This window comes from Plutella xylostella, chromosome 15 (assembly GCF_932276165.1).
Source record: "Plutella xylostella chromosome 15, ilPluXylo3.1, whole genome shotgun sequence".
NCBI classification, from domain to species: Eukaryota; Metazoa; Arthropoda; class Insecta; order Lepidoptera; family Plutellidae; genus Plutella; species Plutella xylostella.
Genome location: NC_063995.1, coordinates 10,116,234 through 10,129,288, shown reverse-complemented (window position 1 = coordinate 10,129,288; position 13,055 = coordinate 10,116,234). Strand labels below are relative to the sequence as shown.

General features: G+C 43.0%; 2 protein-coding genes across 3 annotated transcripts in view; one reads left to right on the top strand and one right to left on the bottom strand.

The window, feature by feature from the left end:
• Nucleotides 1–101: 101 nt before the first annotated feature.
• LOC105388528 (protein Wnt-10b) lies at nt 102–3,844 on the top strand (the record flags this gene model as incomplete). The annotated part of the gene is made up of 4 exons (XM_048625704.1): nt 102–352; nt 619–793; nt 1,780–2,036; nt 2,438–3,844. Coding segments are annotated over 4 exons (861 nt in total), but the record flags the coding sequence as incomplete, so codon positions are not given.
• LOC105387746 (UDP-glucose:glycoprotein glucosyltransferase) overlaps nt 3,839–13,055 on the bottom strand; it is a 25,139-nt gene continuing 15,922 nt past the window's right edge. For both annotated transcript variants that reach the window (XM_048625793.1, XM_048625794.1), the window contains 10 exons: nt 12,305–12,478; nt 11,638–11,812; nt 10,352–10,534; nt 9,744–9,847; nt 9,178–9,344; nt 6,198–6,319; nt 5,861–5,941; nt 5,187–5,712; nt 4,851–4,884; nt 3,839–4,761 (listed from right to left, as the gene is read on the bottom strand). In XM_048625793.1, the coding sequence (XP_048481750.1) occupies nt 5,404–5,712; nt 5,861–5,941; nt 6,198–6,319; nt 9,178–9,344; nt 9,744–9,847; nt 10,352–10,534; nt 11,638–11,812; nt 12,305–12,478 (1,315 nt within the window). In that variant the 3' untranslated portion in view covers nt 3,839–4,761; nt 4,851–4,884; nt 5,187–5,403. The remainder of the gene's footprint in view (nt 4,762–4,850; nt 4,885–5,186; nt 5,713–5,860; nt 5,942–6,197; nt 6,320–9,177; nt 9,345–9,743; nt 9,848–10,351; nt 10,535–11,637; nt 11,813–12,304; nt 12,479–13,055) is intronic.

The window sequence follows — 13,055 nt, the reverse complement described above, 5'->3', positions numbered from 1 at the left end:
TGCGAGCAGCATTCGAATAGAATAGTCACTTGTTGCTGCGCACTCTATAAGATACCCTGTTCAAGAGCAGTCTGGGCGCGATTATGTCGCAATAAGCGTAAATAGACGTCCGCGACGGCAAAACGGAAGAACCATTCGACATCGACCCGACTACCACTGAAGAACCGACTACCACGACCGCAAAGCCGACCACGACTACGTCTGCCCCTGTAGTGATCCTAGTGGACGACCAGCCCGCGCCGGCCAACTACAGCGTGACTCCGCGGCCGGGGAAGAAGGGGAGGCGGGGGAGGAAGCGGCTGCCTCGCTCGCCGAGACGCGGACGACCTACAAGGAAACGGTTCAGAGATAGGTGAGGGTGAAATCAGTGTAGTAAGACTAGTTAGTCGTCTGCCTAATACCTAGAGATTATAAAAAATAAAGAAGTCAAAGCTCACCATCTGAGCCTTGAGTCTTCGACTGATAAGTAGTCATCCAGAATAGAAGTCTAACAGCGCATTCATACAACGACAATTTTATTCGAAGTTCTATTTGACGTCACTTATGCTTTTTAACTTCTCAAGAATCGTTAGTACTACCAAACACTATACTTAAATCTATAATCCACAATCTGTCTAGGTACGACTACCCGGACCGCTCATCCCGCTACCGCGGGCGCGCCCGCAACCTGGAGTACCGCATGGCGGCGGACGACCCGCGCTTCGACCCGCGCGTGGACTTGCGCACGCGCCTCGAGACGCTGAGACCGCTTATAGCCTCAGCCAACTTACTGAATTCACGGTTTGGACGGAAGGTACGTAGTAGAGGCATTTTTGAGAGAAAACGGCGTAGTTTTTGTACCGTATATCACTGTTTTTAATTAGTTGCCGCTACACGGGTTCGTTATCGACGTAGATAAATGTCACTATATCGCAATTAGTCATAAATACGGCGCCACAGAGTAGGTTGTACGGCGCTGTGATAAGTGGATAACTAACCCGTGTAGGCCGCTGGGGACATCTTGTTTGTGCTATACACCGCGAGTACCGCATGGCGGCGGACGACCCGCGCTTCGACCCGCGCGTGGACCTGCGCACGCGCCTCGAGACGCTGAGACCGCTTATAGCGAGCGCTAATTTGCTCAAGTCACGGTTTGGACGGAAGGTATATATAGTTAAGAAGAGGGCATAGTGTAGTTCTTGTGCCGTATGTCACTGTTTTTAACCGGTACTCGCGGTATAATACATAACAAACGGGTGTGTTATTGACGTCGATAAACTCGTTTCATGCCTATTTATGGCAAATCGCGATATTATAGTGACAAACGTCACTATAATATCTACGTCGATAACGAACCTGTATAGCGGCCGCTGGGTAGATATTTGTTTATGATACACACCGCGAGTACCGCATGGCGGCGGACGACCCGCGCTTCGACCCGCGCGTGGACCTGCGCACGCGCCTCGAGACGCTGAGACCGCTCATAGCGAGCGCTAATTTACTGAACTCGCGGTTTGGATGGAAGGTATGTGGCAAGGATGATGCAGCTTTTATGCTGTATGTCACAGTATTTAATCAGGACAAGGAGATATATTTTGTAACATTTGTACTTGGATCCTCGTCTGCGCTTATCGGGCGATCATATTGTTGTATAGCTGGTAGGTACTGTCCGGATGAGAGTGACCACCAGTAGTCTAAAGTCTAAAGTAGACTAAAAGTCTTTATCCAGCACACCAGCACTATACAAAAATTTTGTATAAACGTTACAATAAATACTACAAAAACATCTATCCTTTGCAGGCGGTATCATCAGGCATGCGCACCAAATGCACCTGCCACGGCGTGTCCGGCTCGTGTTCCGTGCGCACGTGCTGGCGCTCCCTGCCCCCCCTCGCCAAAGTGGGGGCGGCTCTCGCGGCGGAGGCGGCCCGCGCCGGCCCACTGCGGCCCAGAAGACACACGGGACGACACGTGAAGCCGCGGCTGAGATATGTTACTCCTAGTCCGGATTACTGTGAGAGGGATCCGGCGGCTGGGTCGCTTGGCACGCATGGCAGGTAAGAATAAGATTATAAATAGGGAAGTATTTGTTTCCATACAGACACTTGCTCCCGGAAATATGGCTACATATTAACGTCCCTTACTACATACGAGAGTACCTAATTAACTGAGAATCTCTGCCTGCCATAGCTCGGCTTACTGCAAGGAAGTAACACAATTAGCATGAGTGCTTATGAAATATAACTCGATCATAAGGCGACAAGGTTGTCTACATTTAGGGTCGAATGGTGTAGTGGTTAGTGACCCTGACTACTATGCCGTAGATATATCATCTGTCCGATACCCATATTACAGGCTCTGTCTAGTTTGGGGTTGGATAGCCGTGTGTGCGATGTCCCCACATATTTATTCATTTATATCAACAAATCACAAATAACCAAGCAACTCACCCCCACAGACAGTGCAACGCGTCGCTGGGCGGCGCGGCGGGCGGCTGCGGGCGGCTGTGCTGCGGGCGCGGGCGGCGCGCCGTGCGGTCCACTCGGCTCGAGCGATGCCACTGCAAGGCGCACTGGTGTTGCCGTGTCGACTGTCAGTTGTGTAGGTTGACTACTGAGGAGCACTATTGTAACTGAACATACAGACAACTTGAAAAAATGCTAAATTGACATCATTCACAGACGTAAAACAAAAACACAAAAATATAAGCTACCATTGCAGTTCTCGTTTTCTGCTGCACGTATCAATAATCCATATTACATAGAATGTTGGAATAACATACCTTGTTCTAAATTATGATTTAGACAGATTTTGGCCGTATTAAAGTTCACCAGTTTTCCATATTGCGCTTCACGCGGCTCGAGCGGTGCCACTGCAAGGCGCACTGGTGTTGCCGCGTCGACTGCCAACTTTGCAGGCTGACCACTGAGGAGCACTACTGTAACTGAACCAGGGAGTGAAAATAGGATTTATTCATTTTGGAACACAGATAGAAAAATATGAAAAATGCTAAATCGATTAAAAAAACAAAAGACAAAAGCTACGTTACCATTAAATTTCTTGTTTACTGAATTATTGAAAGATAAAAGACAGAAGCAGAGAAAAACAAAAGATAGATACTTTTTGAGTTCACAACTATAATACTTACTGCATATAATATTAAAAGATACTACTCACTGATCAGTCACCATCCAGAAGAAAATTCAAACTCACAATAAATAAGTTATTCTTTCAATACAATAGATTTTGCAGTATACCTAGTCATTTATCTCTTAGCTTTAAGATATATGGTGTAAAAATCGTCTCTCATTTAAGATTAAAATTACCTACATTAAAATAAAATGGAAGTGTTTTAAAAAGTAGATCTTCGTCCATTTTTAACAGATTTTAAAACGAAAAGCTTATTTATTTTAATTTAAAACCACGATATTTATAAATTTCAGTATTATTTAGGTCCTAAATTTTAGGATAACATTTTGTTGCAGTACTTAGGTTACCAAAGAATATTTTGTTTTTGTTCCCAAAATATTAAGACTGATTTCTGTTGATATAATTTTGTGTTTGAATTAAATCTGGTTAGGATTAGAATTATATTTCGACAATAAATGTTTGTAGTGGTAGATTGTAAGCTATAAATATTGCTTTTAGAATGGAATACTTGAACTTGTAGGGTTTTCGTATAATCCGTAGATTTAGTAATAACATCGCTTGTTGTATATATTTTAATATATTTCGACAGCTCATTCTTTATGACTGACTTAACTCCATGTTTGTAGTAGCTTGACGTAGATATATTGTGTCAGAATCTTGCCCTAACTATAACTATGAAAAAACAACTTTTTGTAAATAAAAATCGTACTTAGAATTGTGTTTTTTATTCGTGCTTCCCCAAAGTTCCTTCTTAACTTATATGATACATATTAAATACAGGTGCTGTATGACTTTCAAAAAAAAATATTCAACAACCAATTCAACAAATGAGGACCTGTAACTTCGTGACATGAGATCTTCAATGTAGAAAATTTTATATAATTTTCTTTGAATTAATTAATTCTGGTAAATTATTGAATTTTAATGAAAAAAAGGTATTCAATTAAAGTATGGCAAATCGAGATAAATACTTACAAAAAAATTGAATGACTAAGTTTTAGCGATCTCAAAGAGGTAGAAAAAATTAAATGATTGTGTCATGAACATGAACCGATTACTGTCTAACAACGTAGATACAAATCATACCGTACGTTCTTGCAATTAATAGAACCTTCAGAAAATTAACTAAACAACAAACTAAAGTTTGCTTATGCACTAAAATCACATCGCTTTTACTTAAACATTATCAGTCACAAAAATGCTGATAAGGAAGGGGGAAATTATAAAAATAAAGTTTGGTCCTTTGCTAATTTCGAAACTATACAATCGTCATAGAGAAAATTTGCTCAATCAATTATAGATTACATAATTGAGCCGCGGATCTAATGGCTAACATCTGAAATCACTGGAAATTATAAAAATGCAAACTCTGGGGGGTCACTTTAGCTTACGAAAATCGAAGTTTCGGAGCGCTGCTGCGCTAACCACGCGCTTATGTTGTTCTAACATTAAGCGTATCGATTGCACGACAGCTTTCGATAAATTTTTTTGTAAGCTACAATAACCCTCCTGTACTCTGTACACACTTGCAACACTCATACATACGTATTATAAACACAATATCACCTTGGTTTAAATTAATTTACATAACTTTAGTTCATCATAACTCAGTGTGGGTGTCGTGGGAGGGACCTGGAACAACAGATTCGAATGATGGACTTCGTTCTCACCAGGAGAAAAATATTATGATATAATTTTTGTATGAAAGAAGGGCTACTTACTTGTATCATGTTCCTCGTGATGTATCTCAGATTCCTGCAACAAAATATCAAAATAAAAATTGTGTTTGAGTTATAATCTTGCCCCCGGCCCCGTACTGTTGCTTGTCCACGTCCATGATATACGGTTCAAACTATGTACTTCTAACCTTTAACTCGACCAATCGCGCAAGGCATCAGGTGGAATGTGCCAATGTGTGGTGAATGTGTGACGATAGCTATACGGTTACACATGCGCTATACATGGCAGCCATTTAAGACAGAGAGATCCACTCGGGGACAGAGAGAGGTCCACTCGGGGACAGAGAGAGGTCCACTCGGCGACAGAGAGGTACAGACCTGGTCCACGTCGCCCGCGTGGAACAGGCCGCGGCGGACGCGCGCCATCAGCGCCTTGATCTCCTCGTCGTACTGCGTCCACTCGGGGACAGAGAGAGGTCCACTCGGGGACAGAGAGAGGTCCACTCGGGGACAGAGAGAGGTCCACTCGGGGACAGAGAGGTACAGACCTGGTCCACGTCGCCCGCGTGGAACAGGCCGCGGCGGACGCGCGCCATCAGCGCCTTGATCTCCTCGTCGTACTGCGTCCACTCGGGGACAGAGAGAGGTCCACTCGGGGACAGAGAGAGGTCCACTCGGGGACAGAGAGAGGTCCACTCGGGGACAGAGAGGTACAGACCTGGTCCACGTCGCCCGCGTGGAACAGGCCGCGGCGGACGCGCGCCATCAGCGCCTTGATCTCCTCGTCGTACTGCGTCCACTCGGGGACAGAGAGAGGTCCACTCGGGGACAGAGAGGTACAGACCTGGTCCACGTCGCCCGCGTGGAACAGGCCGCGGCGGACGCGCGCCATCAGCGCCTTGATCTCCTCGTCGTACTGCGTCCACTCGGGGACAGAGAGAGGTCCACTCGGAGACAGAGAGAGGTCCACTCGGGGACAGAGAGGTACAGACCTGGTCCACGTCGCCCGCGTGGAACAGGCCGCGGCGGACGCGCGCCATCAGCGCCTTGATCTCCTCGTCGTACTGCGTCCACTCGGGGACGATGCGCATGGCGGCTGATAGCTTGGCCTCCTTTGTCTGCGGGTTGTTGCACTGAAAACAAGAATAATCATGAACACATTTTGTCGACACAACCAGAAGCAGTATATGACTACAGAAGTTTTCAAAATGACATGTAAATGTGTGCGTGCTATGGAGAAAGCTATGCTTGAGGTTTCTCTGATGGATCGTATCAGAAATGAGGTTATCCGTCAGAGGATATGCTAGATTTGACTAGTTTTCTACAAAGAAGGTGTGCGTAAATACGCACTAACTAATCTGTGGGTTCCTATTAATCCGCGGTACTTACCAAGTCGATGGTCTTGGCGTAAGTCTTGGACTTCTCGTCGCACCAGGTCTCGCACCAGAGCCACTCCTGCGGGAGGGACTTGATGGCCACCTGGTGGATCATGTTGTTCGGCAGGTCTTGATCTGGGGGAACAATGTTGCAGGTTACAATAATGTCTAGTATACGTAAATGTCACATGATAGGCAATTCGGATGGACGACAGGTAGTAAGCGCGAGCTTCGCATCGCCTTTGATTTGCACTATGGTTTCTCGGGATAAAACGTAGCTAATAGCAAGCAGTGATAATATAGCTTCATAATTGTAAAATATTTTGAAATCGGTTTTAATCGTTTTTAAGAATATATAGTTTCAGGTGTTCAAATCATTTCTGTTTATAAGAGCAAGATTGGGACCAATATAGCCTTCGTTTTCTTCTAACCTAACGAATTTAGACCAATAATGTTTACAACACTCGTCCACATACCCAGATTAGACAGACTGTTAGGATCCTGGCTGACCGCCTGGTACTGCACAAATAAAGTAAATGTGCAAGTGCGGCGTCAATAATAGTGACGTTGCGACTTTTCATCTGCTGCAACACCATATCATCCTTCACCAACTTGCACCCTAATATTCATCCCTCCACATACCCAAGTTAGACAGACTGTTGGGGTCCTGGCTGAGCGCCTGGTACTGGCCGCGCAGGCGGTCGCCCGCCGCCACGCGCCGGAACCTCCTCAGGTCCACCACGTACAGGGCCGAGATGTGGTAGCTGCGACCTTGCTGGTTTCTTCTAACCTTATTGATTTATTGCCGTTGCCGCAGAGCAGTAATTCTTACAACACTTGAACACATACCCAAGTTACACCGAGTTTCTGGCTTAGCGCCTGGTAAAGTTCCAGCTAATACAGTGAAGCTTCAAGTAAAGGTGCTAATTGGCAATATGAGGTTGCAAAATACGCTGCTACAAAGAACTGAAGAATTTCATAGAAACAATGCTGACGTAGCGACGCTTCATCCGCTGCAACACCAAGTCGCCCTGTACCTAATTGCACCCTAATATTCTCTCTTCCACATACCTAAGTTAGACACATGTTGTCTTTTACCAACTTGCACTCTAACTCTACATACCCAGGTTAGACAGACTGTTGGGGTCCTGGCTGAGCGCCTGGTACTGGCCGCGCAGGCGGCCGCCCGCCGCCACGCGCCGGAACCTCCTCAGGTCCACCACGTAGAGCGCCGAGATGTGGTAGCTGCTGCCTTGCAGGTTTCTTCTAACCTAGTTGATTTATTGTCGTTGCCACATACCAGTAACTCTACACAACACTCGAGCACATACCCAAGTTACATAGTGTAAAGAGAGAGAGTGTTGAGTTCCTGGCTTAGCGCGTGGTACAGTCCCCAGTGAATCTTCAAGTACTAAAGGTGCTAATTGGCAAAATGAGGTTGCAAAAGACGCTGCTACAAAGAACTGAATATTTCATAGAAACAATGCTGCAACCAGTGGCGGCTGGTGCCTCAGATACCCGGTGGTGCACTTTATGGGTTTAGTAAATTTTGGAAGAAAAATAGATTATTACAATTAGAAGTAAAAACAATATAAGTATATTTTACCTTATTTATATTACAATACAATTCTGCGTTCCCTTTTTGACGCGAAATTGCTTCTACGCCGAAACGAAAACAACACACGGAAAGCAAAATAAAGCATTTAGTCTCTCACATTCACATAACCATTTCTTCACTTTATTGTACATTTCACTTTTGAAAAGTCTGGTATATACCCAAGTTTTATTTTTTGTTTTGCACTCCTGTTTTAAGATGAGAAAAGGCCGAGGCGGCCCAGCAGATTTAATGTCCAGTCTATTTTGAAATATCCTAATATTGCTTTTTATGAAGTCAATATTGTATTTTGCACTCATTTTCACTGACACACACACATACACAACACACTCACGAAATCTTTACTACTTTCTTAGTTAATAAGTAATTAAACAAATTAATTACGTATTCGCGCGCGAAAGGTGAAACTGCGACAATGAGATCACAGACTAAATAGAGATACTAATGAATGAGATGACAAGTGTATCGTTCGTAGGTCACGCCACCGGTCAAGGCCACCGGCGAGTCCCGTGGCGTCATTCGTATTATTTCGGCAATTTCCGGTCGCGTGCGTGCGGCGCACGAATTTATCCTAGAACTGCATACAGTTTGTACTGAGCATCTTCCGTCTCACGCGCCGGGCGATTTCCATCCTGTTTCATACTACATGTAGGAGCTCGCTCCGTGCGACAATCCGAGCGCACGAGGCCGTTTTTGTTCAAGCAAAAATAAGATCTAATTCTTTCGCAATAGAAATCAAAATAGGCCAGCTCGATTTAATTTAAGTCGTAACGATAATCAGATTGATGTAATTTCTGTTTAGGGTAGGTATTATGGTTGTTATATTGGTATTTTTTGTGAAGTTTTTTTTTAGATGTAGGTACCTAGTATGGTATAGGAAGAAGGAAGGTACATATTTAGAAGGTTTTTAAATGGTAGTGCGTTGCACGGGCGCACTTTAGGTACAACCGCCACTGGCTGCAACACCATAGTACCCTATACCAACTAGCAACCTAATACTACATCCACTTACCCAAGTTAGACAGAGTGTTGAGTTCCTGGCTTAGCGCCTGGTACAGTCCCAGTGAAGCTACAAGTAAAGGTGCCAATTAGCAAAGGTTGCAAAAGACGCTGCTACAAAGAAATACAGAAGTTACACCATAAACGACATATATCGCCCTTTACCAATTAGCACCCTTAAATTACATCAACATACCCAGGTTAGACAGACTGTTAGGGTTCTGGCTGAGCCCCTAGCACTCACCAGTTGCTGACGTGTCATCGAGCGAATGTATTTAATGGAAATAGTAGTAACTTAAATATTTCTGAGGTTGCTTCATCTGCTGCAACACCATGTCATTCGCTGCCAACTTGCACCCTAACACTCCAGTCCACATACCCAGGTTAGACAGACTGTTGGGGTCCTGGCTGAGCGCCTGGTACTGGCCGCGCAGGCGGTCGCCCGCCGCCACGCGCCGGAACCTCCTCAGGTCCACCACGTACAGGGCCGAGATGTGGTAGCTGCGACCCTGGAGGTGGTTGCGCCAGTAGCCTTGCTTCCAGAACCTGCGAGAGAGGTAAATATATAGGATGGAAATGGTTGATACCATCCTACCTACCGTAGACCAGTGTACCGATCACCCGACTGCCGAAGGAGGAGGGTAATGTTTTTTCTGACTCTAGTCGATAGGTAATTCGATAGGCGGTTCGCCACAATTTGTATGATATCTTGATCAGCGCCCCTGTCGGTAACTATTGGTTTATTAGAAACTAATAAAACGCATACAAACTCCTATCTAATTACATATCGAATATTCGTGATTCGCAGACAGAGAATCAATGGTTACATAGGATACATTTGGGTGAGCCCGATGCAGGAACTATAACCCGTAGTATAGTTTCTACAACAGTAGCAAAAAGATTATAAATAAGAATTATATATGACTGTTGAAGACATGGACTAACCTGAATCCTTCCATTTCCTTCCGACTGTCGCAGAAAGGCGTGTACCCGTAGGGAGCTCCTCCCAGGTCCAGGTCCACTAGCTCTTTCAGGTCCGCTCGGACAATCTGAAATATTATGATCCGATTAACATCAGCATAGGATAACCTACTGAACATGATCAATATGATCATACATCCTTCCTATGTGTTTGTGTATTTTTAAACTGTGCCACGTTTGTCTACAAATAAAGTAACTAAGTGTAATTAATTTAAAAAAAACTAGTTCTTAGTTTTTCGGCTGTCAAAATACCAAGAATTGCACTGCATAAGCGCTACCTACCTACCCAAATAATTCTATCAGAATAGTCAAGTTACTACACTCTCTCACCTGATCAGCGTCAACAAATGTAATCTTCTTCACGTGCAGCGGGAACAGTACATCCAGGAACAGTATCTTGTAGCCCCAGATGGTGCTCTGGCGGTCCTCCTGTCTTATTTCGCTCTCATCTTCGCTTTCATGCATTTTTTTTATTGAATTCCTATCTGATATTAAAACTCTTGCATGACATCAGCGCACTCTACCTACACTCAAATCCTCCAAACAATAGTTAAGTTACTACACTCTCTCACCTGATCAGCGTCCACAAATATAATCTTCTTCACATGCAGCGGGAACAGTACATCGAGGAACAGTATCTTGTACCCCCAGATGGTGCGCTGGCGGTCCTTCTGCCGCTGCAGCCAGCGCGGCCACTGGTACTGTACCAGTTCGTATGAGAAGCCGTACTCTTTAGCCATGTATGGGAGACTTTCCTGTGGAGAGGGTGGTGTTTTGAAAGTTTAGTTTGATGGCAGAGGGAGGAGATGTTTGGTGGTTATTGTTTGTAATAAGCGCACTATAGAAAATTAGGTCATAGATGCATGATAGTGAGGTATATTAATGGACAACATTTCATTTTCTTTACCCTATATTTTTATTAGCTATTCGGAAAGTTTATAAAAAATTAGGGGACCCATATTTTTTTATTTTGTATAAACATTAATTTTTGCATGTTATTTTTAACTTTAAAGTTAATGATTTTAAAACCGGAAGTGACGTCACATATTAGGCTCAATTTTTATTTTTGCCTTTTGCCTTAGTCTCGAAAAAAAACATAAATGACACTGACAAGTGAAATTTAAACTTTGTTTACATTCCAACCAACAAATGGGTCATTTTCAAATGACATTGATATTTCTGATGATACACAGTACTTACTTATCATGTAAAAAAATAAGCAGAAGCATTTTTTCAGCTGTGTAGGCGGTGGCATGCTCTGGGGCATATTATGTAGAGGTCATCTCTTAAAACGTACTAACCATTTTGTATGATAATTTAAAAAAATAGTCAGAAAGTGTCAGAACAGAATTAATGAAAATGACCCAAATAAACAACAACGTCACGATAAAACGTCAACGTCAATCAAAAATGAAAGTGACAGTTACTTTGTTTTTAAATCTATAGGCTTTGATCATCAAAATGCATCGCACCTGATGTATCGGCACTTTTTTACTATTTTATGATTTTCTCGAAAATGATACATCCAAAAAATACAAAAACAATTTTTTTGTGGCCTTTAGAGCTAAATCTCGAAATGGTTTTCAATTTATAGCAGCTTTAGTTTTTTGAAATGTTGTCCTTTACTACAATGGGATCGCTACCTTTTGGGTAAACCGGTGCTATAATGATACCGAGAACCTTTTAAATGTGTCTCCTACCTCATCTGGGAATCGAACCCTAGACTATCAACTGCCTCAGTGGAGTTCTACAAAGGGAAGTACATACGAGTATTACTTTCTATATGGAATTCCATTGTAATTAAATACCACGCGCCACGCTCATACTATTATGACCAAAGCTTAATAGTCCGACTAACCTTCAAACTGGGGCTCAAATAGTTCTTCAAGAACCAGAACTTGACGGGCGACTTGGTGTGCTTGAGCACGGACACCATCATGATGCGCAGGAAGCGCTCGTAGAGATGACCTGACGCTACGGAGAACACGTTGATAGTGTCTTCGGAGTCCGTCTCTTCAGCGCCGCTGAATGAACTGTGTGGGGTTGGATGTTTATTCATATAATTATTCATGTAAATAAATGTATGGCGAAAAATATATGCTTTTAGGGCCTCACAGATACTTCGAGCGGATGTCCGCTGCGGAGGTGATTTTTCCCTCCGCTCAACGCAGTGGACGCATATTTCGCTCATTGCACAATTTACAATAGTAACAATGTCAATCAGATCTACCTTTCAACCTGTAAGGGTGCATAGAAGACTCTTCGAGTTACATATCAACTGTATTTTATATAAATCCAAGTAGTCAGCGACTGGATAATCCTTTATCTAACCATTTGTCTATCACTACGGTGACAAACCCAAGATTTGTCAAATCTAGTATTATCCACCGAGGAGACAATCCAAAAGCAAAAGCCGTAAATAGAGATACAAACTTTTGAACGATAACATATAAATACTTTTTGAAGCAGCATGTAACTTTACAAACGAACTTTACAGCTCTACAACCAAAACACTAGACTCCCACCTGGCAATCGAGTTCCAGATCCCGCCGCTGTTCTTCTCATCCCCATCAGCCAGCAGGTCCAGGTGTTGCTTGTCTTGCTTCTTGGACACTCGCAGCTTGATCACGTGGCTGCGGAACGAGTGCATCAGGACCTGGATGTCGGCGCTGCCCGCGGGCGTGTCGGTGTTCTCGTGTCTGGGGGATTGAGGCGGGTTTTTAATTATTTTTTTTTTGATAGGATAGATATTGTTGAAAGTCGAAATGGTTTTGAACATATAAGAATGCAGATAATAATTTACTCAATCTACAGTCGATACAAAATAATATTAAACACAAACAAACATGAGTAGCCCTATTATTCAATGTATAAAATTAGTGTTAGTCACGTCGCCAAAAAAATATACTCAAATATAATTATAGACCCAAACTTACAAAATAAACCTAAGTATAAATAATTATTTACAAACATAAGATAATATAATACCTACCATCATTAATAAAATAACATAAAAAATTATGGACATAAATTATTTATGAATTATTATAAGGTAGTACTAGCTAAATATGTTATCAGTCTATAACAGTAATAACTAATACGTGTCTAAGAAATTCACGCGAAAAGACTCACACTCTAACTGTACTGCTCGCCATATCTTCAGCCTCTAAGATTCTATAATGCCAAAAAATATAAATAAACTTATAGGATATTTTTAAAGCAAACATTCCCTAACAGTTTACAAGAGGGGATAAGCCTCCTCCAATAGTGGAGTGT